At 47.4% G+C, this 27,999-nt stretch overlaps 1 protein-coding gene across 3 annotated transcripts; it reads right to left on the reverse strand.

Annotated features, from left to right (window-relative positions):
• On the reverse strand, positions 1-27,855 carry IL21R (interleukin 21 receptor). 3 transcript variants are annotated; one of them, XM_032789205.2, is made up of 9 exons: positions 27,710-27,855; positions 21,805-21,879; positions 16,189-16,294; positions 15,163-15,368; positions 14,163-14,314; positions 11,594-11,771; positions 9,799-9,886; positions 8,702-8,786; positions 1-2,168 (listed from the first exon to the last, which is right to left on the reverse strand). In XM_032789205.2, the coding sequence occupies exons 1-9, from the start codon at positions 27,717-27,719 to the stop codon at positions 1,260-1,262; spliced, it is 1,809 nt and encodes a 602-aa protein (XP_032645096.1). In that variant the 5' UTR covers positions 27,720-27,855; the 3' UTR covers positions 1-1,259. The 3 variants fall into 3 exon arrangements, with proteins under 3 accessions (XP_032645096.1, XP_032645097.1, XP_074917394.1); XM_032789206.2 differs by lacking the exon at positions 16,189-16,294 and having other exon boundaries at positions 1,161-2,168; positions 27,710-27,794; XM_075061293.1 differs by lacking the exon at positions 27,710-27,855 and having other exon boundaries at positions 1,161-2,168; positions 21,805-21,895.
• Between the last annotated feature and the right edge of the window lie 144 nt (positions 27,856-27,999).

Genomic DNA, 27,999 nt, shown 5'->3' on the forward strand with positions numbered 1-27,999 from the left:
GCAGGGAGGGCACTTCCTATGAACAGAGGCCCAGGCATGCTGCCCCTGGGCCAGAGGTTCCCTGCTGGCTCAGAGATACTCTGCAAGCCCAGAACAGGTCTTCTCCTGACCCTGGATCACTAATCCTTTACTCTGTGCTTGTGAATGGTGACTGATGGTGCCTACTGGATGATGCCTGATCTCTCCTAGGAGAACTGGTGACCTGCAGGAATCCCAGGTACAGGGAGGATGGGGGAGGGGGGGAGTTTATTTGTATCACAGAGAGAACAGGATTATTACACTGGAAATGCCGCAGACTGCAGGCCTGGGCCCTTACACTCACTGACAGTATTATAATGCAGTTATCCTAAATAACATAAAATGCAGTCATGAAACAGCCAGAGGCATTTTTTTTCCTGATCCCAGTGCATGTGTCATGTCCCAGTGCAGTGGCTCTATCACAAGCAGGAACAGTTCAGTTTTAGTACTGTTGAACAGTTATACTGCAGTAGTCCCCAAAAGCCCGGGTCAGGGCTTCATTATAGACAGACAGACAGACATGGGCCCTGCATTTCTTGCATAAAATCTACAAGCCGCTACAATGCTGTAATTAATGTGTTTAGAAGGCATTTTATAAGATGTTGCTTAAAGAGGAAGCCCCTAAAGCGGTGAGAATTTGTCTGGAGTTGGAAGGTGTTGCCTTGCTGAGAAACTATTACATTAAGATGTAGGTTCAAAGAACGAGGGAGTAAGATTCTGGTCTGCAGAATATACAGTCAAGCCTAACTGGAACTTAGCTCTGAAACTTGAGTTCTGTTCAGTTTCTTGCATATCGAAAATTTGGGTGATGATGCTTAGAAAAGCTCTAAATGCCACCAAACTCTCAGGGCAAGTGGGACTAGTGAGGAAGAGTCATTTGAATGTTTCATATTCTCTTTATAAACATGGCTTCAAAATCTTGTGCATTTCCCCAAGCTAAAGATCCATTCCCAGGGTGCAGCTGCTTTTCTTGCATGGAAGAAATGAAATTCCATAGCTCAGTGTGCACCACTCTGACCAGAGAAGCTGTCAAAAAGCGATAATGTCAAATTTGATGTGACATGAACCTAGGGTGGATAGCAGTAGAAAAAGGCAAATTTGTATGCAGCTTCTAGTTTAAGTTGCATGAGATACAGGCTGCCTGCACTGAGCAAATTTTGTTCTGTTCCTGTTGTGCTGCATAGTTTTTCTGGGCTCCTGTATTAGTGCACAGGCTTGGAAATAGCAAGGAGCATGAGTCCTTAGTTTGTCTGCGTCCCACTGAGTGGCGTGGCAGAGCGACAGGAGACCCACTGTTTGACGTAACTCCGTGGGAAGTCCTCTCCTTCATTTTCGAGTGTGATGGATCCAGAACTACAGCCTGAATTGGTCTGACCGCTTTTCTCAAATTCACACTCGATCGGACTCCCACAATCTGAGTCCACAAATCCACTGTCAATGGTGTCTAAATCTAGGCAAATTGCTGGGTAACCATCACCAGTTCGTGTATTAGGAGAGAAAAAGTCATAAGGGCCATCGCTATAGGAAACACTTTCACCATCTGGAGAAGGCAGAGAAGCTGGACTTTCTAAACCCCACTGCTCATGATGCAGTTGAAGGGCCTCTAAAATACTCCCCATCCCTCCTCCCAGGGCTTCTGCCATTGGGCGGTGCACCAAGGGACTTGCACTCCTCCACGAGTGCTCCATAGACACAGAGCCCGAGGAAATTACGTTATCTTGTGCACTCAGGGCAGCCAGAGGCAAACTGCTGGAAATATCACTGTCCAGATTAACCTTGGGGTAGCCATCCTCTCCATCAGCATCCAGACGCTCATGATCCCTGTGAGCATTGTTACAGTTGCATTGTGAGTAACAAGGTGTAAATTCATCAGTCACAGTTACTGTGTCAATAGAGAGATGACCATATGATTGGTCCTGTGTCCCACTGCTACTATTCAAACTGGACAGACAGGACTGGCTGTCCTGACTGTGCATGGCCAGGCAAGGCACGCAAGTCTTGCTAGGGTGATCTTTATTGAGTTCTTTCAGCTCCTCAGCAGCAGTGTTGTGGGAAAGGTGTTTGCTGTAAACTTCTAAAACTTCTGGAAGGACAATTCCCCACTCAAAGAAATCCAGTGTTGCTTTGGTACAGGATGCACCAACCCATTTCTGCACAGAGACACAAAGAAAGAGGTTATTAATGCTGCACTCAGGGGTGGCCAGCAGCTGGAAAATCACATTGCTATGGGCAGGAGTGGTATGAGGTGGCAGTGGGGCTGTGGCTTGCAACTGCCCAAGGAACTGAATTGTTTTTCAGAGGGAAATCAGACTCTTAACCAACTGGGAGTGGCAGGAATTTCAGTGGCATTATTACCAGGCCCAGCAGCTGCAGGAGAATTATCTGTTAGTCAGTTCAATTAGGCAGTTTTATCTAGCTCTTTCTTTCATTGTTTGTGTCCCTGCTAGGCAAGCTCCTGGCCTGGCCTTTGCTCCCTCATCACACAGCCCCTGCCCCTTTCCCGGACCCTGCCTCCTGCTGCATCCGACCCAGCAAGTCCAGCCTTAGTGGGCTCTGTAATCCTCTCTCACACACGGCTCTGCTTGCTGGTCATGCTGCCCCCATGTCTAGAATGCCCCAACCCCGTTTGCTGCAGCACTGCCCTGGCCTCTGCTCCCTTAGGCGTGTACATGATCCAAGTTTCTTTGTGTGACCCGCCCAGCCCCAGTACGTCCCCCTCTGTTCTGTTCTCGCCCTCCCTTGTCATATCCTGTGTACATGATGATTTAGCTCATAAGCCCCTGGGGCCTGGGACACATCTGTCTGAAGTGGCACAGCCCAAAGAATAATAAATACTTCATTGTCTTTATTTCACAGCCGCCACTCCAGGCTGAATCCTGCAATTCTCTTTCAAACTCTAGCGGCTTGTCTACACTCCTGCTAAGGTCAATGTAATTTACATTGCTCGGGCTGTTAAAAAACTATCCCAAGTGATGTATGTTACATCGACTTAAACCGGGGTCCACACCGTGCTATGCTGGTGCTCTCCCGCCAACATACCTTGCGCCTCTCGTTGAGGTGCAGTAATTACATTGAGCACTTTCCCGTCAGCACAGTGCTGGCGCGGTAGTGAAGACAAGCCCTAGCTAAAACCAGATGTTGTTCCAATGGCCCTGTACTAATTAATATCAATCATTTATATTGCAGAAGTGCCCAAACTGTGTGGGGTGCTCTACAGATAGTTAGAAAAACACAGTTCCTGCCCCAAATTGCTCTCAGTCTAACTAGACAAAGCAGTGAAATGTTGGGGGTCAGGTTTGGAATCTTGCTTGTTACTGTCTCACACGCAACATGGAAAACACATTTAAAGCTGCAATCATAAGGTTTATGTTATTACTTGATTTTTAACCCTGGGTGTCTGAGCTGTAAAGGGTATGAATGGGCAGATGCTCAGACAGTGCAAAAAAGCTGTTTACAAAAAAAGCGCAAACCCCTGTTCTTGGAGTTAAACAGGCAGAATGTACTTGCTTCTCACCCGCTATCTCTCACTCCTTCTCTCAAGGGTCCAGTTCCACTCAGAGTGCAATAAGGATTTTACGAAATAACTAGTAAGCAATACTACTCTGCTTTCAGTTCCGTCTGTATTTCTTGCAATATGTTCTCTAACAATGCTGTCTGCACTTAATAATGGGAGTCACTCATTCCCTGCCAGCCAGATCCAGTATGATCTAGATCTAGAGTATGCCGGGCACATCCACAGACAAAAATGGAGAGACTCTTCATTCCACCAGCTCTGGACGGGGCTGGTATGGGAATCGTGATGGAATAAATGGGCCTAGAGACAGGGCCGGCTCTATGTTTTTGCCGCCCCAAGCACGGCAGGCAGGCAGGCAGTCCGCTGGTCCCACGCCTTCAGTGGACCCACTGCCAAATTGCCACTGAAGCCGCAGGACTGGCGGACCTCCTGCAGGCACGCTGCCAAAAGCTGCCTGCCTGCCACCCTTACAGCGACCGGCAGGCCACCTCCCATGGCTTGCCACCCTGAGCACGCGCTTGCTGCGCTGGTGAGCTGGGATACCATCCTCTGTAAACAGAGCAGCTTTGGAGCTGGTATTTTTTGTTCTTCTATAACTCAGAAATTATTGAACAGATTTTCACTGAATTAAAAAATAATAATAATAAAAAAAAGACAACAACCAGCCCTGAGCCCTCTCTGGGCTAAGCCCCTGCCTGGGGAGAGCAAAGAGCTAAGGAGGAATCCTCACAAAGTAAAGAGTAAGTGAAAACAAAGCCATAACTGACCCTCACACCCCTAGCACTCATTACCCACAGCTGCTACCAAGACTCCAAAGCATGTGAGAAGGGTCAAGTGAGACAAGTCTACTGAGTGTTGGGCTCTCACTGCCTTTTTCCTCTGTGCTCCCTGAAGAGAATTTCCAGCTTATTTGCAAGAAGAATATCTCAGCTGCCTGGTTTTGTGCAGACAGACTGTGGTTGAATATGTCCTAGAACAGTTGTTTTTTGCCAGCTGGTAATAAAGTCCCTATTCAGGTGTTAGCAAGGTCACCACATCCTCTGTAGCGCCCTTGTCTGTGCATTTCGTGCTGCGGCTGATAACTGTGTGGGCGACTGCTACTTTATTCTGCTACTTAATTAATTTCCCAGAAGTTTCTCAGCTTCACCATTTTGTAACTTAGAAATGAATGACCTTTCATTCCCTCTCAGCAGCATTCAGCAGCCTAACAAGAAACAGAGTGGGCAAAAGCCTCTGTCCCAGTCTGACGGAGAACGGCTGTCACTTTTCCACCCCAGAGCAGGAAATGACCTCTCTCCAGAGCGCTGAGAGATCCTTTGTGATCAGCAGTGCTCAGGGCAGGGCTGCAGAGGACAATGAAAGAGTCACTGCCGTTTGAACACCTGTCGCCTACGGGGTTGAGGGTTATCTCAGGGATGCTGGTTTAACCCAAACTGACACCAAATCAGCAAACATCTCTAAATGTACATTCCTTTCATGCAACAAACAGGAAAGCACAGTTGCCCCGAGGCTGCTTCTCTGCTTCCCCAACCTGCCCTACCTCAGTGGCTGGTCGCATGGCCCCTGCCTCGCCCCCTCCTTTCGGGGTGATAAGTAGATGTGGCTGCACTTGCTGAGCTCCCAGTGGGCAGTGCCTCCCTAAGTTGCTCCATGCTCTTGTCTGACTTGGCTCAGCCTCTGGCTAAGGCTGGGAGGGGGACCTTTTGGCCCAAGGGCCACATCTGGGCATAGAAATTCTATGGTGGGCCATGAATGCTCACAACATTGGGGTTGGGGTGCAGGAGGGGGTGATGGGTCTGGTTGGGGGTGTGGGCTCTGGGTTGGGGCCAGAAATGAGGAGTTCAGGGTGTGGGAGGAGGCTCCGGGGGGAGGGGAGAGGGCTCCGGTTGGTGGTGCGGGCTCTGGGGTGGGGCTGTGGAGGAGGGTTTTGGGGTGCAGAAGGGTGCTCTGAGCTGGGATTGAGGGGTTCAGATGGCAGGAGGGGGATCAGGGCTGGTGCAGGGGTTTGGGGCATGGCAGGGTGAGAGCTCCAGCTGGGGGTGTGGGCTCTCGGGTGGGGCTGGGGACGAGAAGTTTGAGGAAGCATGCAGAGCAGAGCCCCCTGGCTGCCCATATGTGTAGGAGCCAGAGGGGGGCCATGCCACTGCTTCCAGGAGCCACGTGGAATGGCCCTTGACCCTGCTCTCCAGCTGGAGCGCCGGAGTGGGGCAAGGCCCAGACCCCACTCCCCAGTAGGAGCTCGAGGGCCAGATTAAAATGGCTAGTGGGCCACATCTGGCCTGTGGGCCATAGTTTGCCCACCCCTGGGTTAAGGGCACCAGAGGGGCAGGATGTGGCAGCACTTGAGGGTCCCTTTCTGGGAGTTAGTAAGAGACCTTAGCAGCCTTACCCTGCCAAGAGGGAGTTTCTTCTTTACCCTATCAGAGAGCAGAGCTGGCTTATGGCCTGAAACGGGAGATATACATTTATATTGTTTATCTTCTCTACTGTAACTGCATGCGCTTTTAGCCAGATCCGCAGTCCTGCTAAGCCCTTGGCCTCAATGAGATCTTGTGGCAGTGAATTCCATATATTTATTGTGACTTACATAAAAATTCCTTCCTTTATCCATTTTAAGTGTGTTGCCTTTTGTTGTCCTTGAAGGTCCCTTTGCTCTTGTGTTAGGAGAGAGGGTGAATGGGAGTGTGCAGTGATTCTCCTCTAGACCAGGCAGTATTTTGAATACCTCTGTCAAGTCCCTTCTTCTTTGTTTACTCCAAACTAATTACACCAATCTTTTCAGTCGCTCATGATACACACTATCTCAAGGCCTGTAATCAATTCACTTCTTTGCTCCGAACACCTTCTATTTTTACTATATTCTGTTGGAGATGCTGTGACAACACAGCACATGGTGTGCCAGGTGCAGACCTACCATGCATTTATGGGATGGCATTATAATATTTTCAGTATACTGTTCTAGTCCATTTTTTATATATTGTAATTTTCTGCAATTCTGAGCTAGCATCTCATGGTGCAAAACTGGGAACTTGTTGTGGGAGTCAGATACTGCTTGGATTTGGGGCGTGGGTAACCACTCAACTACTATGCAGTAAAGATAGGGTCATGTGCAGGGAAAGCAGTTTATGCTGAGGCATCAGAATGACTCCAATGAGAGAGACAAGATGGCAAAGTCCCCGGTGTAGATACTATTGCTGATCAGCCTCAGGAAGAAACATCCAGGAATAAAGAAATGTGTTTCAAACTCCGCATCAATAAGTGAAGTAAGAGGAGCGTGAAAGGCATGAGCAGAAAATATGAAAATTTACCCTTTTAACCAACGGTCTCTTTGGGCACCTGGCTAAAGTCTCTACATTAGGGCGCAGCTGGTGTTTCTCCCAAGGGGGTCAGAGAAGAAACTGAAACAAGAGGTAGCTTTTGAAGTGCCTCTAATAAGAGCTGCTTTAACAACAGGTATTGTGCAGGAAGATGAGGTAATGTGAAATCTGCATTCGGACACTGGCATTATCCCCATTCATCCGCTGTACGGCAGGGTCTCCTCTGGACTATGCACTGAACAGCACACTTGGAATTCAGAGTTTTCTCCCCTCACTTCAAAGTCCATCAGGATTCCATTGTGAAACCTGCTCTTTGCATGCCATTTAGCCAGAGAGGCAAATGTTAAGGATTAAAGCAAAAACGAGTTTGGCTGTTTTTAAGTGAGAAGAGAATCAGGGTAGCTAGATAAAGTTACTGACTAAGACAGAAAATATCATATTGCCCCTATATGAATCCATGGTATACTCACATATGGAACACTGTGTGCAGATGTAGTCGCCCCATCTCAAAGAAGATATATTGGAATTGGAAAAGGTTCAGAAAAGGGCAGCAAAAATGGTTAGGGGCATGGAACAGCTTTCGTATGAGGAAAGATTAATAAGACTGGGACTTTTCAGCTTGGAAAAGAGATGAGTAAGGGAGGATATGATTGAGGTCTATAAAATAATGACTTGTGTGGAGAAAGTAGATAAGGAAGTGTTGTTTACTACTTCTCATAACACAAGAACTAGGGGGCACCAAACAAAATTAATAGGCAGCAGGTTTAAAACAAACAAAAGGAAATATTTTTTCACACAACACACAATCTGTAGAACTCTTTGCCAGAAGATGTTGTGAAGACCAAAGACTACAAAAAGGTTCAATAAAGAACTAGATAAATTCATGGAGGATAGGTCCATCGATGGCTATTAACCAGGATGGGCAGGGATGGTGTCCCTAGCCTCTGTTTACCAGAAGCTGGGAATGGGTGACAGGGGATGGATCACTTGATGTTTCCCTGTTCAGTTCATTCCCTCTGGGGCACCTGGGATTGGCCGCTGTTGGAAGACAGGATACTGGGCTAGATGGATCTTTGGTCTGACTCAGTGTGGCCATTCTTATGTTCTTATGGCTTCAGACGGATACGTGCCTAACTCAGAGATAGCTGCAGCTTGACAAATGTTACTGGACTGGTTATTTACCCCTCCAGGTCTAACCATGTTTCCAGGCTGTTACCTACAACCACTGTTCTGGATTAAAAGCTCTCCTAAGGGGGATTGTTAGTGCTAACACTGGGTTCCTGGCATAAACAGAAGACTAGAATGAGAATGGTCCTAGACTGCATCTCATAAAGCACTCATGTGGCTACTGGGTATACAAGAGAGTGCTTTGCCAGATATGTCCTGGGTGTAAAATCTTTATGATACTAAAGGTGCAACACAAGAGCCATATTCTGGTGCAGTGAAAACATAGGCCCAAATACAAAGCAGCACGGAGAGGATGTGCAGAGCTGGTTTAGCTCCTCAAGGGTTGTGAGTGAATCTGCTGTGCTACTGCTGTAAAAGGTGCCCCAAGGGGGTAAAATGACAAAGTGGCCAAGAAATTTGAAGACTGAAAATGAAAGTGGAGAGCTGAAGACTCCCCCAAATTATTCTCTTCACAGCCCACAAAGCTGGCCACCAGGCCTGCTCTTTCCACAGGCAGACACACTGGTAAATTCAAACCTGCACCCAAGTGTCACTTGACATTCTCCTGCAATAGACTCCTCCTCCCACCACTTCCTCTGGAAAGCCCCAGCCTGAGTGAAGGAGCTGGGCCATTTGTTTTAATTCTGCAGTATGCGCTTGTGGATGTGATTTGTTCCATTTATACCTTGAAATCTCCGTTGTGTACCACGTAAAGTGGTTTGAAAAAGGGAGCAGGATCCGGGATGAAAACCCCCAGCTTTTTCCATATGCTGGAACAGAAAGCAAGAGCAAGGATTCAGTGTCAGGCATGTTTCACAGTCCCAAGCCAAAGCATCTGGGATTAAGCATCTGGAGTCACCTGCCCAGGCCTTGCTGGGAGCCTAATTCCCCTTGAGTGGGTTCTGCTAAGAAAATGGACGGATCTGCCCTCTTGGTAATGCTCCATCCTCCTATGTCTCAGGATGGGCCAGGCTAATGGAGTTTTTGACTGGCGTGGCCTCCAGGCTCTGCTCAACAAAAATGTGAACCTGGAGCCCTGCCTCCCATAATGCTCAGGCCCCAGGCTTGTCTTAAAAAAAAGTTCTCAGCTTCTGCCCCCGAACTTTGTGGTCCCTGCCCCCCAACCCTACAAATGGTCTCCCAGGCCTGGAAATGCCCAGTACCCAGGCTTCCCGGAGGCTACAAACCCCAGGGACCTTTCATCACCCAGTCTGAGGTTGGAGTTTGCAGCAGCTTGGAGCAGGTGCACTTTGCCTGGTCTGGGTTCTGCTCCCAGGTGCCCCGTCTGGATCATGAGAGACTCTACTCTCACCTGCCTCAGGTGCTGTGGGTTTCACACAAGCAGTAATTAGCTGTGCTCCCAATTCAGACGGGCAGGAGAAAAGTGCCGCCCACATGAGCATCGCTGGAAGCAGGGCTCCGCTAGAGGGCAGAGTCCCCTCAGAAAGGGGAGGGCTGAGGAGTCAGCATGCTAACAACAAAGGCACAGGCAGCAGCAGATCTCTCTGGGAAGGGCAGTGCTGTGAGTCCCCACCAAGCACTGCCCCAGTCTTGTTCACCCAGGAGATCACAGTAGAGGGCTGAATCTTTGTGCCTTTCATGGCGGGCTACTAATGAAAGTGGAGTCCCCTCCCCTCCTCCTGGGAAGAGGAACAGCGCTGTGCAAACAGTTGCTGATTAACTGCTGACTTGGACAGACAACGATCAGAAAACCTGGGACTGGGAGGTCACATAGAGCAGAGGCCGAACAGAGCATTTCCCAGCACCCCTATGTGCTCTTACCTCTGGTGTTTGGTCAGAAACACGGTGACGGAGACAGCGACCAGAGCAAAGGCGAGCAGCGACACCAGCCATCGCACTCCTGGGCTCTCTGAGGGCAAACCAAGCAGGGTTAGTCAGTTCTTATCCTGCATTTCGACTTCTGTCTAAAGATGCCAGAGAAAGCAGGAGAGGTCAAGGACAGAGGGGTGGAAAAGCACTGGGATCACAAACACCCCAAATCTTTTTCTGTGAGCTCTGAGGTGCTGGCCTGTGGCACAGCTCTCTTGAACTGGGGTCAGGCATTTCTTTTCCTCCTTGGGATCCCAGACGGTATCGCTCCCATGGCAGGGGTGTGGGCAGCACAGAATCTGACTGCAATCTGGGCTGTTTGTCCACAGCTCTGACAGAGCCGCATCCTCTGGACATCGCACTTTCTTGGATCACTTTCTATTAGGAGACACAGGACTTAATGTGCAGTTCCTTGTACCAAGGACCCCTGATCTGGTATTGGTCAGCTGTGTCTGATTAGCACCTCTCTGGGACACCTTCCGTGGGCTTCAGAAGTAGGCAAGGAAAGGGGGCCTGGATGATGAGGCAGGCAACTGGCCTGGGGTGCAGGGGGAGGGACACAAGAACATCATATGGACTGATCCACAACATAAACCTACAACACAGAGCAGAAAGCACCCTTGGCATATGCCTCAGGGGAGAGCCCAGCTCTGGCAGCTGGAAGTCCTTTGCCATATGCCAATAGTCCTAGTCCCTCCCCCTGCACAGCTTGAGGAAATACTCCTGCAAGGCACCGGTGGAAGCACCCTCTATCCACTTGGCCAAATATGCTACCTGTGTTGCTTTGTGCACTGGCATGAGCTCTATGCATGAGTCAGAATCACATGCTGTATAATGTGAATGCCAGATTGCTGTACCAAACCCCAGAGTCAAAGCTGGATATAAACTCCCCAGTCCTAAAAGTCAGAGCCATGAACTCAAATCTGAAAGCAGGCTCCCTGAACCCAAACCCCTGGATCTAAATGTGGGACCCTGAACTCCAGTAGTGGAACCTGCTCATCTCAGACTGTCCCGATTTCTGAAAACTATCATCATGCCAGCAGGATCCTGGAAGGCCAACATTTAAAAGAGAACTGATTATAGCGCTCACTGCTCTGTCTTCAGATGATGGTGCCTCTCTAGGTATGTCTACCTGCATGTTAAAACCCGGGGCAGTGAGTCTCAGAGACCAGGCCCACACACTACCGTGCTAAAGTCTGCTATGTAGACATTTATGCTTGGGCTGGAGCTGGGGCCCTGTAGTCTGGGAGTGGGGGGGTTCAAAGCCTGAGCTCCAGCTGCACCCGAATGTCTGCACAGCTGTTTTAGTGCTATAGTGTGAGCCTCGCAAGTCTGAGTCTGTAGACCCGGGCTCTGAGACTTGCTGCCACGCTTTTTAAAATGCTGCGTAGCTGTACCCTCTAAACTCAAGGTGTATTACATATTGTAAAACCAATGCAAAGTGTCCAAATTACATCAGCATCCGTTTATAATCCAGTATCCAGTACACCTCAACATACCCTCCCCAAGTGCCCCTGAAACAAGGTGGGCATTGCAGGATGCCCAGATTAATAAATCTGGAGTCTGGCAGACCAGTCTGGGGGTTATTCGCTCCCTTAGAGGGCTGAACAATGCAATGGGCTGTGACTGCACCCATGGCCCTGGTTCCTGTTTCAATAAACAACAGTTTCTGGAACTGTTAGCTACCATCAGACGGGGAGGATGCAGCAAGGACAGGAAGGCAAAGAGGGGCTGATGCTCTGTTTACCCTCAGGTTCAGTTTTCAGGGTTAGCGGGGAACTCCATTCGCTCCAAACCCCCACGTAGTCAGAGCCAGGCCGGGGCTTGGCTCGCACCTGGAACTCATAGTCTGTGTCCCTCTGGAATTCCAGTGGCAGGAGCACCACACTTCGCTTGTCCTCTGGGATCACTTTACTCTTCTTATTCTGTGCAAAATGAAACACCAAAGCAGCTTTTAGCAGAAGTTGAGGGTTTATTCCCAGCCCCCTCTTGCTCCCCACCCCCAAAGGTTCTGTTTCTGACTAAGAAAGTGTCAGTTTCAATATTAGACCAACTAACTGTAACCTTTTAGAACCATCTGATCCCCTTGCTTTGCCTTCTGAATAGCAGTGACAGCTCACTAGAGACAGGCCTAAGCTCACAAAACAGATCTGGCTTGTAAGCATCCGAAGTCTGGTGGGTGTCAAGGTCTGGGTTTTTCAAGCCCATCTATCTTTATTCCAGCACTGATGGGTTAGCACTTCCCTGCAGAAGGCGATGCTTTGACCCCCAGCTCCCCTGTGAAATGCCAAGCTTTGACCTATCACACTGTTGGTAGCTAAACAGGTCTGAACACATCCTAGAAAGTGTCCCTGTGATCTCAGCTACGAGAAACACTGAGAGCACCCACAGCCTTGCTACATACACTGCACGTGGTGCCATGTGCTGCCTGCTGCTTACACAACAGAGGGGAGCAGGGGACTAATCTCAGTGAGTGAGCTGCAAGTACTGGCTGAGCAGAGACACTCCATAACACCCTCCTCTCCACAGCCACAAGGGAGGAGCTTTGCTTTGCAGGCTGAGGGCATGGGACACAGATTGGGGTAGGCATGAGGGAAATTGTCCCCCCCCAAACTGGATACGATGCAGAGGTGATGCATGGGGGGAGGGCACCCATATTTCTCCCTTGCAGTTGGTCCTGCTTCCTCCCTGTGGAGGAATGTTGGGGGTGGGGGACACACTAGGAGCACTGTGCATGCACAGCAGTTCGCCTCACAGGGGTCTGCGTAAGGGGAAGGCAGGAGAGACGCTCCTGATGACTCACCACACAGCCCAGGTGGGGAGACTGACCGGCAGGCACAGCCTGGCATTGCTACTGCCCCTCACGGGCTCCTGGGGGAGGGGCGGGCGGCAGAGAGTAACACTGGGTGGGCGAGAGGTGATTCCAGGAGCTCTGGGCCTGCTGGTCAGTTTCCCCATGTGGGCTGTGGGAGGGGAGGGCAGGAAAGCAGCGACCCTCACAGCAGAGCTCCAGCTTCAGGCGTCTGAGCTGCTTCCCAACCCAAGTGAGTGCTCAGCTGCTAGTCCTGGCTGGGATGGGAGGGCTGCGGGAAGGAAGAGAAGAGGATGATGGGACTTTCTCTGCAGGAAGCCACCGGGGCAGGTCAGACCCACCCCCAAGAACTTCCTATGCCTTCAGGAAGCTTTGCACTCCCCACCTGCTTTCTGCCCCCATCACTCCTCAGCTGCAGGGGGCAGAGTCCCTGTATGGGCACCTGCCCTCCCATCTGCCTAATCTCCATGCAGCCAGACCCCCCCCCACCTCCAGAAACTCCCAACTGAGCCCCCCCACCTGAATCGTCACCCTGCCAAGCCTCACCCCCTGCATCCAGACCCCCCTCACTGAGCCCCACCCCCATGCACCCAGATCCCCCACCGAGCCTCACCCCTCTACCCCTTACCCCCCCAAATATAGAAGTCAAACTACACATATGGCTGAAGGAGAGGGGCATGCAGCCTGTCTGTTTCTCAGGGGGAGCAGAATCTGCAATGCAATTTGCTTTAAGCAGTGACTCTATCGGAGATGTTTGTACCTAGCAGTACCTAGGGTGGGGATGGGGAGCCAGGCAGCCAGAGTCTGGATCTCTGCATAGGACCTAAGAGCCCCTAGGCTCTCCTGTCCTGTACCATTCCCACTGATTTCACATGACAGTATCATGAATGGGAACTCTTGCCGGGTACTGCAGCCATGACCGCAGACCCAGGAAATAACCAGGACACGACAGGGCAGCAGAGAAGGCCTAGTGGAGGTTAGGCTTCATCAATGGCAGCACCCTGGAGCCTGGCGCTCAGGGCAGCGCTAGGGCTGACAGCTACACAGCAGAGTCTTACTGACACATTACAGTCCCTCCACTAGAACATGCACTGTCGAGTTGGGTGACTGCAGCAGCTCCACATGGATCCTGCCCCTACAATGCCCATCTGTTAAGCTAACAGCTGTGAATGTCACACTTAGCTGGGAGGGAGGAGAACCTGTCTCACACTCCTTTTGCTTTCTGACAGGACTGCACCTCGGCTGAGCAGCCTTTGCCAATCCTTGGGTGGCTGCAGCATTGGCCTGGTGTATGATTCATCTGGTGTAGGACAGGCCTGAGCTAGAAGTCTTGCCTACAAAAGACAGAGCCTCTCAAACACAAGGATAAATTAACCTGATCTCCAAATCCTGCTTCATCCTTAGTTCTATTCCCAGCCAAGACAACCAAATGAAAACACCACGTACACCCTGAGGACATCTCCTTACATCTCCTCACCCACCCATCTCCTTGCTTCCCTCTTACCTCCCAGGTGTCACTCTTCTTCTTATACCGCAGCTCATATTCCAGCTCATCATCCAAATAGTAAAAGAGAGAGTTCTGATAGATGGTTTTCCAAGAGACGTTATACCCATCTGAAAACACGGTCGTCAGATTGAACGGAGGGAACGGTTTAACTGTGGGTGGGAACACAGAAAGACAAATTGTGCCGATTTTCGCTATCCTGAACGCCCCAGCACCAAGGAGAGGTGCACAGTCTGGGTGCAGTGGACTGGAATTGTCTCTGAAAGCAGCACCAATTACTTATTACTCATGCCCATGCAATGGCATCCATTTTCCTGTAATCTTTTTCACACTCGTCTAGACACTAGTTACCTGAAGTTTCATTTTCAGAATAAACTAAATACTGAAGTTCTGACAGTGTGGCTAATTGAGCACCCATTAACCTCACGGCTTATTGTAGGATTCAGGGTTCAGCAATATGCTGCGTGAACTGGCAGAATAGGCTATGTCAGAATCCACCCTGAGCTTCCTATCATGAAGACTAACTCCCCTGTACAAGAGGTGACTCAGGAAAAAGGGAGAGGCCCTGCCTGCATTATTCTAGGGATATTTTATGCCACCAGACAGGGCAATAACAAAAACATAATGTTGCTCTCTGAAAGGCTGCTACAGTCCTGCATAGGGGATGTTTGTGACATGTCCAATGGAAGTGACCCTTCACTGTCATGTCTGATTCTGGCTAAATAATTAACCTCATAGTTATTTGGATCTGGAGCAGATCTGAGGTGGGAACAGGTCACCTGATACTCCAGCGACAAGAGATATCTAGGGCCCAACACATGCGTGCCACTCCAGCCTTGGCAGTGAGTTAGTATCCTTATGCAGCAGGCCCCCACCTCGGAATGTGCACAGACCCTTGATGCTGTTTTATGCACTCAAAGGAGACTTGGGGCTAAATATGTCCAGAGGCACCGGGATTTAATTACTGAAGAAAGCCAGGCTCATGATTTCTTGTACTTACTGTTCTTGCTCAGGAGAAATTCACTACATGCTTTGGAAGTTGTGTATTGCCCATCAGCTAGCTTTGTTACATCTACTCTGAACTTGTCATCAGAAGTGAATTCCGTCAGGTCCATGGAGCATGTGTACTGAGTGTGAGAAGCAGTTCTGGATGACTGGTGGAGATTGCAGAAGGGCTCAGGAATTTTCATCTCTTCTTCAAGGAGCCTTTAAAAATCAAATACACATCCCCTCCTGTTTTAATGGGGCTGGTCTGTGATTTGTTAACAGCACATAATTAAATGAGTTAGCAGACAAGTTCATGAAAAGCAAAAGGGGCACAATTAAGTGGGAAATTCACTTCTGAATTAAAATAAATATTTGCAAAAAACCTTTTCCTTCTATGTACTCAGCTCTGAGCAGAGTTATGAGAAAACACTTGTGACTACAGGGAGAAGAAAAGAGCACTGAGATGTTGGTACAGAAGGGGAGAAAGGACATTTCAAAGTCAATAGGGTGTTATAGGTTAATATACTGGCTATGTATGAGCTATGTGGTCTCTTTCAGGGAAGTTTCTATAAGTGAGCTCTCATAGAATGCAAAGACAGAGAAGGGTCAAGGGTTCCAGTAGGAGAGCAGGTACAAGGTCACAGATCTGGCCAGAAATAAACCCACGTGCTGGCAAGGAGTGGGCAGTAGCTTTATTAATGTCTGTGAACAAGATGGCTAGTCCTAACATTCTGCTCCAGATGAATGTAATTCCATTGTACAACAGCAACAGACCCAGCCTCAACCTTGAGGAGACAGAGGAACTTCCAAGGTTGGGGAGAGGAAATGAAGCAAGGAAGAGAGTGGAGCCAGTACAGCTGTGGGTGGTGGGGCAATACAGCCTTGTTATGGAAGCCAGGAAGCATGAACTCCCCTCTCTGTTTGGGCAGTTGGCTGGCAGCTGTGAGCTCTGCCTTAGCCCTGGGAAGGAGAACAGCACTCTAGCCTCTGGCAAATCACAGCTAATTTCATCTTTGTTCTCTTGCTCATTAATACATACCAAGTTGCAGTGAGATTATATGAAGTCTCACTGAGGTCAGTTTTCTGGACACACGTCAGAGTTTGTACGTAGTCCACAGAACAAAGGAGATCTTCACAACATGTAGCTGTAAGTTCAGGGAGAGAGAATAATGCAACGGCTTCAGTGCTAGACCTCATGTCACCACACTCAGCCCTCAACAGTGCACATGGCACAGCAACATGACACCTTGCTCTCGGTGCTGGCTCACCTCCATACACAGGACTTCATGTGTATTGAGGCTTCATAGGCAGTAAAACCATTTTGAGCCAGAGCTGTTTTTAATAATATCTAATTAAAGAATATTAAGGCTGCAAGTGAAGCGCTGAAAAGTCAGGAAATGTCCAAATTATGGTTGAACGTGCAACCTTAACTCTACCTCCGTTCATGTACACTTCATGATACACCCTTTAGTTACATGCAATTATTTCTGCAACAGCCGTGACTTACTTAGTACACAGAATGGCTCTGACCATGTAATGACTGTATCATGCACAATTCTGGCATTACCTAACTTTTGAGCGCTTTAATTTGCAACTGTACCATTCTTTTAATGGTTTTTGTATACAGCATTTCCAAAATTTTTATTTTGTAGAAAAAAATCTTTTAATCATGATGTATTCTTTTCAGTTCTCTCTGTTAATGATTTTTGATGGCTTAGCAATTGCATTGTTAGTTCTTTCTCCTATCTGGCTCCAGAGGTTTGGAAAAAGCTTTTTCTGTAATCCTGGCACAAAGATATTTTAATTTTGTATTTGTTATAATCTGTGTAAGATGTCGAGATGCCAGAATGATAGGTGGGACTTATAAACCTTTAAATAGCTAACTGAAACAAGTTGCTAACATAGGGAAGAAAAATGTCAAGAAATTACATGCTGAGGTTTGTTAGTGCACTGAGTTGTAGTTGAAAACTGACATACAGCAGCATTGGCTGGTGCTGTACATTATTCTGTTCAGATATTAGCATTTGGAATGTATTGTTATGAGAGTACTGGATCCTGAGTGGTCCTGAGCATAATGCCTAGACAATGTCTCCAAGGGGTTATGCAGGTAAGATTGATTTCAATAAAGGACTAAAGCAGTGCTGTGAACCTCAGCAGTGTGTAGGGAAAGCTAAAAAGCTTTGTAGTCTATGCTAACGTAGCAATAACCAGTGTGTACATTGCACAACCCCCCCAGCTCAAGGGGGCCCTGATCGGATTAGGGCTTTTGGGGGCTACCACAGAACAAATAACAAATAAATATTTTGAATATATAAATATAAAATAATAAATAAATATAAAAAATATAAAGAAAAATGAAGCTGCTGCAGGAAACACTACAAATATCTGATGGTGAAATCCCACAGGATCACGCCCACAGTCAGATGGTGGAGAAGACTCCAAGCTAATTTGGTCTCTTCCGCCTACAGCCCTGTTCCTGTTTGAAAGGAGCAAAATTCCCATTACTCAAGGGCAGATTTTGAGACTGTGGCCCCTAGTAAGATCCTCTCCTCCTTCAGTGGCCTCAGTACTTGAGCAAGTGCCATTCTTGCCATGTGTCCCACTCTGAGTCACTCAGAAGGTGGGTTGATAGCCACTGCTGTCACTGCAGTTTTATGGTCTTTCTGTATAACTTCTCATGAGTGATGTACCCGAATATTTGGATACTAATATCTAAACTGTGTCTTTAGATTTATTAATCTAAATTTGGGTTATTGCTGTTTATGTACTGTATGTATTATATGACTTTTAAATCAACCTTTGTACTTTTGGATAATCTAAGCGCTGCTACTTTCCTTTTTCCTTGACCTGTGTCTTATATAATTTTAATATCAGCTTTAATAAAAATTTTAAATCAGCTGCCACAAAATTCCTAAGTCTTGTCAGCACTACAGCAGCCATAAGGTCTGCTTCTTTCACTGCTTGTTCCTCTGGGGAGAGAGGAAGGATCCTGCATTTTAACTTTGCTGACAGTGAAGCTGATGCTTGATATTGAAAAAAGCACAGATGTGTACTTCCCCTCCCCTCCCCCCGGGAGCTGTGCTCCTTTCTCCCTTGCATCTCTGTGGCTGTGTGCACTTTATCATCTGGGCAGTTGTTTGTGAAACTGCAGTGTGTGAAAGGCCTAAGCCAACATTCAAAACAGCCACAAGATTCAGTTTTATTTAGTGTTCAGAGTGTGGCTGAAGTGAAAGCTGCCTGCTCAGAGCTCACTGACAGAGAATGCAGCAGGCTGCACTGTGGTCTATCCACTTGTCAGATCAGCCCGAAATGCCCACCATGTCCAGCCACCTTCATATGAAATGCAACCCCCCCACAAGGCTAATGCACCTATTTTAGGGCAACACTGCACTGACTTGTGTGTCCAGTTGAGGCTGGAGAGTCTGACTTGAGAAGAAGAAGCTCAAAGGAAAAGGAAACCTAAGGTTTTCCCCTGACTTTGCTCCACTGCTTCCCTTTCTTAGTCTGTTGTTTTCTCCCATCAGGTTACAATCTGCTCTCCAGGAGCAGCCTCAGGGCACCAATCTGCAGTGGCATGCAAGACTCCAAAAAGAAGTGGGGGCAGTGACTGGAAAAGAGGACAGCTGGGGATCCTCACAACACCCACCAGGATGGAAAACTGATCATCTCTAATACTTAACCTATAGCTGGGTGGAGACCCTGGTTCACCAAGCTGGGATCAGGCAGCCAGGGGGCTAGCCATCAGACTGTAGGGTGCAGCAGCATAGTCAAACAGCCTGAACCCAGGGCTAAGCACCAGGAGCTCCCAAGTTCTCATCCCAGTTCTGGTACCAACTTAGTTTGTGGTCTTGAACGAGTTGCTGTTGCAGTTCAGTTTCTACTTTTGTAAAACTGGGATGATAATATTATTGTTGCAGAGAATCCTGTGGCACCTTATAGACTAACAGACGTTTTGGAGCGTGAGCTTTCGTGGGTGAATACCCACTTCGTCAGACGCAGATCCAGACTAACACGGCTACCCCTCTGATACTTGACAATATTATTGTTATCTATTGTCTCATACTTAGACTGGGAGCTCCTAGGGCAGGGCCTGTCTCTATGTTATGTGTATGTGCAGCACCTAGCACAGAGAGTGGGGCCCTGATCCAGGACTGGGGCCCCTAAGCCCTACTACAGTACAAACAACAATCAGCAAAGATTACATAAGTGCTGAATATTATATTAGAATCGTGCTGCCACTGTAATCCTCCTAAACTAAGCTTGGGCGGGTGAGGCATCAGCAGAACTTTAGACCAGAGAATTCTGCATTTGAAAAACATGATTCAAGTCCACCCATGCCAGCTCTTGGATGTCCTAGCATGGCAGGTATCTGATGAAAGAGAGGAGGGCACCCTGGGATAGGAGGAAAACAGCTATCTATAAAATGCAGTGTCCTGTGCGGGAGGGGGAGGTTCTCTCCTGGGATGCATGCTCCTTAAGGGAAAACTCCCAGTGAGATGGAGAAGGACCATCTCAGCAGGCAGGGCATGCTTCATACCACATCTCTAGAGCCTAGGAAGTCTTGCAATGTCATCCTGACACCAGTGTGAGGAGCTTGCAGCTCATCCCTGTTGCCAGGTGGGCAGGATGCTGCTGCTCTCAGGTTTATGGGCTGCTTTAATGAGAGTGTAAAGCGAGTTGGGGCTCCATTTAGAAACAGAAAAAGAAAATCCAACCACACATCTGGTTCCTGCAGATGCTATTTGTGCTGCTTGTTTCTACTCTAAATGATATTTTCAGAAAGTCAACTCTGGCTCAGTTAAATTTCTACACAGTGGCCAGGAGCATTTGGTAAAAGACAACGGGCACCTACAGAGCACTGAGCTGGGTAATGGGACACGTGTATCCGAAAGAGTGGCTCAGCTTGTGGGTCCCAGGCTGGTAATTTAAAGGCAGCTGCTCCTCCAGTGGTGCTGAGCTGGCCATTTCTAGACTATCTGTGCCTAATCATTATAGCCAACATGTTTTGGAATTATTGTGAATCACACACATGAATAGAAGCCACTTCTGCTGAAACACCCACCAGCCCTGAATCTTAGGGTATGTCTACACTTGGAACTGGGGGTGTAATTCCCAGCTTGAGGAGACAGACCTGCACTAGCCCTGATCAAGCTAGCACACTAAAAATGCATGTAGACATAATGGTACAAGCCATGGGAAGGGCTAGCTGCCCTGAGTACGTGCCTAGCGTCCTGGATGATGTGACCCAAGGACCTCTTGATATCAACTGGCAGAAGGCAAGGGGTCCATAGGGGCACAGGAATCCCATGGGTTCACCAAAAGAGATTATGTAAGGTCTGTTCTGAAAGCCTGTGTAATGCTGGTCATCATAATAATTGAGAGATGTGTGTATGGAAAATATGTGAGGAGTTATGTATAAGTATTAAAAACAATGTTTTCTAAGTCTGTAGTTAGAAGCAGGTCACTCAGATGTACTGTATCTTCAGACAAACTTCTCCAGGCAGGTGGTGGAGACGTGTCTCTGTCTGGTGGAGCACTGTATATATTGTGACTTGCAACAGAGATCTGTTAGCATACTAAGGCAAATGCTAATGAAGAGCTGGTGGAAATTTCCAAAGGAATTTCACAGGAGGAGGTGAGTGGAGGGGGAGGGGGACACACCCCTAGTTTCAGGTGAACTTCAGAGGTCTGTTCTGATATTTTATGGGTGCAAAGAGACACCCTGGGATTCCTTCAGGCTGTGAGGACAAGCTGCCAGTGGACTTGATCTTATGAGAAGAGATCTCAGCCAACTGGTTGAAAATGTGGGAGAAAGAACTTGAGGTGAGCGATCTGTAGGAGTTAGGGGAATGCCTTGTTAGTTAAGGTTAGTCTCTAGAAAGCATGTTATGATTTTGTTTTATATGTAACTGTTTCCAATTGTCTCACTCTGTATCACCTGAATCTCTGTTATTTGTAATAAACACTCTTGTTCTCGCTATGTAAGTATCTCAGTGCTGTGTGTGAAGCAAAGTGGTGATCCTGAGTTGAACCTTACAAGCTGGTATGTAGTGTTCTTTTGGGAACAGTGAATCGAAGAGTTCTGAGAGTGTTCAGGGGAATAGGGGCTGAGCACTCCACGGGCAGCGCCCTGAGGAGTCGGGGGTGGTGGGTGCCTATCGCTAACCTGTACAGAGAGAGGCCAGGCTTGTGCTGCCAGAGGCTGGCGGTGTCAGGGAGCTGATCCACAGCAGGCCCTGACAAGACTTCCACCCACTGAGGGCAGGCCGTCGTGAGGTGCCTCATGGCCCTGGGTAATCCATCTGAGTCACTTCCCAGGGATGTCCTTGGGGCAGCTACTCCCCCTCCCCCACTGTCACGGCTGCAGTCTGTTTTTTGATCAGAGCTAGGAAATTACACCCCCAGCTTGGAGTGTAGATGTACCCCCAAAGCCCAGCAATTGGCTGTATTGATATAAACAGGAACAGACAAACAGGTTGGGACAAAATAAAATTGAGCTTGAACCTTTAGCCAATAAACTTTAACTCTGGATATCTTGAGCCTGGGCCCTTCACTAGCTCTGACCCAGTACAGCATAGCCCTAAACAATGGTCAGCACAGCAGGATACGAAGCCTCGCGGATGTGAAAGCCTGAGAAAGAAACCTGGGAACTTACTGTACTGAAGTAAAAGGAAGAAGGGAATTGTCTGGAGCTGCCATTTGTTCCTCATGTTGATCCCAGTTGGCCGTCCTGAAAAACAAAACATGAGTTCAGCCCAGCCACCAAATTGTGTGTGTGCATGGGCATGAGAGAGACAGGTGTCAGGGAGCTTCACACAGCACTGTATTGTGGGTCAGTAACAGATTACAGCACATGCACTCAGGCTAAGATAGAGTCCTGGTTCACTGCCATGCAATAGCGAGCAACAACATTGCTGCAACTAATGTGGGTACTTGCACCTGTGTAGTTTCTAGTGCTAGGCCCATAGAAACACAGCAGACAGACAGCAGCTATGCAGACAAGTGGATCAAGTCTCCTTAAAAGCCTCCTCCTTTGTTTAAACAATCTCTAAGCATCTTTTTAAACACCCCCCAGGAAAGCATGTAGGGCTGTGGCCCTTGGCACAGGACAGGAGAACTGTTTGCATGTAACAAAATAAAAGAGTATAGCAAAGCCTCTCTCTCCTGTGTCACAGAACATTGGTAACACACTCATTCATTCAAGGAAAGGCTGTTCTGACACCACTGGCTGACAAGCATTTATACGAAAATCTTTTGATTGCAAGGAACAAGGAGGTTGATCAGATCTTTGTTTAAGATCCGTTACGTGATAATCCAATGACGCTGATAAGTCACTGTTCTGCTCAGCCATGAAACGCAAAGGCTCTTGCTCTGATTCCAACCCCCTGGGACTTATGTGGCACACACAGTCTAACCTTGTTTGCAGAATGGCTAACATTTATTTTTATGCAAATACAGAGATATAAATTGAAAGAGTGAAAAATACAATCCTTGCAGGGTTTGGGCTGGAGCTCCCCATCATCAATGCTCACTGCAGATTCACCCTCTGCATAACTCTGCCATCCCAAAAGGGGCCAGTGCTCCCCAAAAGGAACAGGAAGAGTGGTATGCCAGGAGGTTTTGGGTCCCAGAGGCACGTAGCTTTTGCAGAGGGAGCTAGTTTGCATTGCAACACTGTCACAGATGTCATGCAAGTGTGATGGAGGCAACGGGAGGGAGGACCTGTGGTGTCTGCTGGCTAGAAAGGGGCAGGCTCAGGCATCTGGGCTGGGTCACACTTTGGCCACCCAGGCTCAAAGTGGCACCTGTAGGAAGAATGCTAGGAATGAAGCCTAAGGGTGCAGGGCACAAAGCTGCAGCAGCATGTCTTCCCCATGCCCTGAACAGAGATCAGCTCAGCGCTCAAAGATTCCCTGCGTGTCCCTCCAAGTTCAGCAGTCCTCAGTCTCTGGAAGCATATGTGCCACATGCTCGCTCATTGATGAGGACACTAACTAAGCTCTTCTAACCTGGGGAATATTTCTGTTGTTTAAAAACTTTCCAGGTTTACTCAAATAATGAAAGCAAAATAATTTTAGTAACCAGCGAAAAGCCCCTTTGGCTCCTCAGCTAGTTCAGAGACTGACTCTCACTGAACCGTGGCACCAGGGTCAGATAATCAAGGCATGCTCATAGCTGTACTGTTAGCAGGGCCAGTTTGGAAGGCAGGAGAAATGTCTCTCTCATGCGCAGCTCCACATCCCAGCTAGTAATATGGTAGCAGGATAGAAACCCAACATGTCACTGTCACCATGTCCTCCAGGGGTAAGCATTTTACTTTTTTTCTGTCAATAAATTATATTCTCATTCAACCATAAGTTACTGGGCCTAAGCAGAGATCAGTGGGTGACTGTCTATGCTGTGGTGTGGAGGGAGTCAGACTAGATGGCTGTAGTGGTCCCTTCTTAACATCCATTAATATCTGACTCCCGAGTAACATTCTCCCCAGTGCCCTTCTCCTCTCTCTCTCTCTCCTCTCTTTTTTGCACTTGGATCTTTTTGTGTCATCCAGTGCTTTAAAAAAAAACAACCTCCCTTTCTTCCTTGAACCCCTTTGAATGATGCCTCCCTACATAACTGTAACTACCTTTCTATCCTCTGGAACTTTCTCCAGTTCTCTAAAACATGGGCCACTTTCAACCTCCTTCTTATACCTCCCCTCAGCTCCTGACGTTCCCTTCTCCACCCTCCCACTGCCAATCTTCCTACTCTCAACAAAGCCGCCTTCTCTCACCTCTCCAGTCACAGCTCTCACAACAGTGTCCTGGCCTGTTTCCACAGCATGGAAACAGCTCTCCGCGGGCCATGTGATGAACAAGCTCCTCCCCTCTGATCATGAAGGCTCCTTTTGTTTCTCTTGGACCACTCCCTCTCTGTTGTCTCCTTCTCAAAACTCCAGTTTGTCTCCAGTGCCTGTAACCTTCCTGTCTCCTTTCATCCTGAGCTCCTCTTTTCCTTCTACATGTCCTAGGTTTCTTTGCGATCTTGGTATCATTCACCATGCAAACCACTGCCTGGATTCCACCTCTGCTGAAATTCTCACCCAGGCTTTTGGCTCCGCTCCCCTTGACTATTACAGCTCCCTTTGCTCTGGCCTCCCAATGTCCTAGCTCTCTGGTGTGCACAGAATGCTGCTTCCTGCCTTCTCATATGTACAAAGAAGCAAGACTTACATCACCATCACCTTCAAGCAGCTCTGCAGACTCCTTGTTCATTTCAGGATCCACTTCAAAACTGCTGTCCTAAAACCATTGGTAGATTTGCTCCGGCAGACGCTAATGAACTTCTCCTCTTTCACCTGCATCTGCTTGGCCAATACAAGCTACATGTCTACACCTCCAAACCCTCTGCCTATCACTTGTTCAAGAACCTTCTCCTATGCTTGTCCCCTGCTCAGAGACCGTTCAGAGAAAAGCATAGAAAAGATCAAGGGGCTGGAGGGCCTGACACAAGAGCAAGAATCAAAAGTGGTACACTCGTCTAGCTTGGCTAAGAGATGAATATGTGGGGACAAGATTACAAGCTGACACACAAATATTTGAGAGGGGTTAACAGCAAGTAAAAAGAAGAATCATTTAGGGAGTATAGTGGCTGGAACCAAGAGTGAAGGGGTGAAATTAAGAAATGGAAAATTTAGTCTGAATATCAGAAAAAACATCTCAACACTGATCTGTTAGGTTTTGGCTTTTTGGGGTTGAAACCATCTCACCTGAGATATTTAAAACTAGACTGGGCAAAATATTAGCACATGGGAATAATCATGCATTGACTTGTGGGGTGGGCTGGATGGAACTTAATCCCACCTCTAGCTTTTATGATCTCTTTCATTAAGAATATGTCTCCTGCAAGAAGTGAATCTGAAGCCCTTGCACTATTCCTGTTGCAGTTACATAGCATTCCCCAAACACGAATACCACAGGATATAGGTCTTTGTCTACAGAGATGCAATAGAATGTAGGCAGATTAATGCACTCAATGCATTTACCTAATCTCAGCGTGGTGTATGTCTCTCGCTGCTTTTCCCCTTTGGGTCTTAGAGTCCAAGGCCAGGAAGGATCACCATATCATGTGGTCTGACTTCCTGTATATCCCAGGCCACTAAAACCATCCAACACCTCCACATTAACCCAACAACTGGAATTAGACTAAGGTATACTGGAGACTAGGAGGTGCCACAGGCAGAACACAGGAGGGTCTGTGGTGCACCAGTGCCTAAGGTCCCTGCAATGGCAGGGAAATGATTAAGTGAGAGACCCCCAGATAATCCTGCAAAGTGATCATCTCATCTCTCCATCGCTTCGTTCTCTTTCATGTTTTCTCTGTTCCCTGGCGTTTCTCGTTCTCTCTTTGGGAAGCACCTTCTTTCCCCTCAGACTTCGTTGTTTCTTTCATGTCCCATGTTCTCTGTTGTTCAACTTCTTGCTCTTGCCAGGGCCCCCCAGATCTCTCTCTCCTTGGTACCCAAAACTTTCTCTCCTTCTCCCACCAAATTTTCTGACATGGGGTGGTAAAGGAGGAGGGACTGCTGCTCTGAGAGAGTCAGGGCAAGTGCGCCAGCGACTGCCAGCACCTGTTCCCTAGATCTTTCTGCTTCTGCTCTGGGTTCTGTGCTGAGATACACATGTGAGAGCAGAATAGCAAGGGAAAGGAGCAGCAGGTGTTGTTATGGCCCTTTGTGGCTGGATGAGCACATCTCCTGAACAGGCACAAGATGCAGTCGAGGGCCTTTTCCATTCCCAAGGCCTGCTGAGGCTCTAAGTCCCTGGGTATCACTAAGACCACCCTCTTCTTTGCCTCATTGACTTTCCATCTAATTTTTAATCAGAACACACATCTCCTACTTTTCCTACCCCGTTGGTTCACCTAATTTGGAAAGTATCAGAGGGGTAGCCATGTTAGTCTGGATCTGTAAAAGCAGGAAAGAGCCCTGTGGCACCTTATAGACTAACAGACATATTGGAGCATGAGCTTTCGTGGATGAATACCCACGATGCATGGGTGCATGCATCTGACGAAGTGGGTATTCACCCATGAAAGCTCATGCTCCAATATGTCTGTTAGTCTATAAGGTGCCACAGGGCTCTTTGCTGCTAATTTGGAAAGTTCACATGATGTGGAGCAATGAGCAACAGACTGGAAGCCTTGGTCTCTATTCTCAGATCTGCCACTGAGTCACTGTGTAACCTCAGACAAGTCATGTCCCTTCTCTATGGCTCAGTTTGCCTGTCTGTAAAAAGAGGACAAAGATACATACTGAGCTTAAGTGATTTAAGAGGCTCATAGATTCATGCATTCCAAGGCTGGGGGGACCATTGTGATCTGATCTGACCTGTATAGCACAGGCCAGAGCACTGCCCCAAAATCATTCCTAGAGCAGAGCTTTTAGAGAAACATCCAATCCTGATTTAAAAATTTAGTGATGGAGAATCCACAATTCTTGACTCCAATGAATAATTACTTTTACCGTTAAAAACATGCGCCTTATTTCCAAGTCTGAATTTGTCCAGCCATTGGATCATGTTATACCTTTCTCTGCTAGACTGAAGAGCCCATTATTAAATATTTATTCCCCATGTAAGCCCTTAACTCTTTGTTAAGTTAAATAGATTGACCTCTTTGAGTCTATCACTGTAAGGCCTGTTTTCTAATCTTTTAATCATTCTCATGGCTCTTCTTTGAACCTTCTTCAATTTATCAACATCTGCCTTGAATTGTGAACACCAGAACTGGATACAGTTCTCAATTCATGAATACTCATATGTCAAGCACTATAGAATTGCTAAGCACAGTTCTTTTAACCTCTGTACAGCAGTTTAAGAGACAGGGTGTATGAAAAGCACTGTACTAAATAAAGATGTCTGGTATTAACTTAGTAATTTATATACAAGTGTGAAAGCAGTTCTTAAAATTGTAATAAACTACAGTGTGAGAGATGGAGCCTGTACCAATGTGGCATGTTCAAAGACACATGGATCTAAGCATCTGGAGATATGGAGCAGCCTGAGGGCCTGGGTCTACCTAGTCTAACTCTGTGTTTGTAAATAGTTACATGAGTTGTATATGTATACGTTTATATAAACATTCTCCAAAAAGTCTAAGAACTCAGTTATAAAAACTAACATGAAATAAAGATGAAATATAAAATTCCCAAACACAGAAAATAATTTCTTAGTTACAGCAAAACAAAGGAAAGAGGCTAGAAGGTCTACAGAGGTTAAAGATAATTCAGTTAAATGCACAGTAAGTGCTCTTCCCTGAGCACTGAGCTTGACAGTTACTGTCACAGCAATAATCAAAAAACAACTGACCATAGGGTTAAAGCAACAGGTAAATCAGAAAGGAAATAAAATAATCCTTATTCTGTACAATGAAAGTCAATATGGATGTCACCAGAGGGGCAAGTACAGTATCATCTATAGGAAAGATTGTAAATGTAGTCAAACTTATCAACAGAAACATTAACAAAGTGCATCAAGCTGGCAACAAAACTCTATGGGAATTGCTTGAACCACTGATATTACCTTGCCTCATTCTTTCAGATGTCCATTTCAGCCTCCCAAAAATCCATCGGGCACTTGCCTGGTTAACACGTTACTGTCATTGCAGACACTGAAAGCAAAGGCTCTGACAAGTAGGTGGAGTTCATCAGCACTGAATGAGTGAAAACTAAAAATCTGCTTGTGAGCAATACAGAGCAGTAACGTATTGGAATATACAGTGCTGTACGGTGGCTGACGTCAGCTCTGTATCGGTATTACTGTGCAGCTCGAAGGATGTGGTGAGTACAGTAACGCAATGAATTCGTGACTCC

This window comes from Chelonoidis abingdonii, unplaced genomic scaffold (genome assembly GCF_003597395.2).
Source record: "Chelonoidis abingdonii isolate Lonesome George unplaced genomic scaffold, CheloAbing_2.0 scaffold0003, whole genome shotgun sequence".
NCBI lineage: Eukaryota > Metazoa > Chordata > Testudines > Testudinidae > Chelonoidis > Chelonoidis abingdonii.

Excerpts from the sequence above, each read along its gene's own strand:
- IL21R (XM_075061293.1), bottom strand. The coding sequence starts at position 21,895 with ATGTTTTGTTTTTCAGGACGGCCAACTGGGATCAACATGAGGAACAAA. Across the intron at positions 16,295-21,804 it reads CTTCCTTTTACTTCAGTACA|CTACATGTTGTGAAGATCTC; the intron begins GTAAGTTCCCAG and ends CTGAACTTACAG. Across the intron at positions 11,772-14,162 it reads AGAAGAGTGACACCTGGGAG|AATAAGAAGAGTAAAGTGAT; the intron begins GTAAGAGGGAAG and ends CATTTTGCACAG.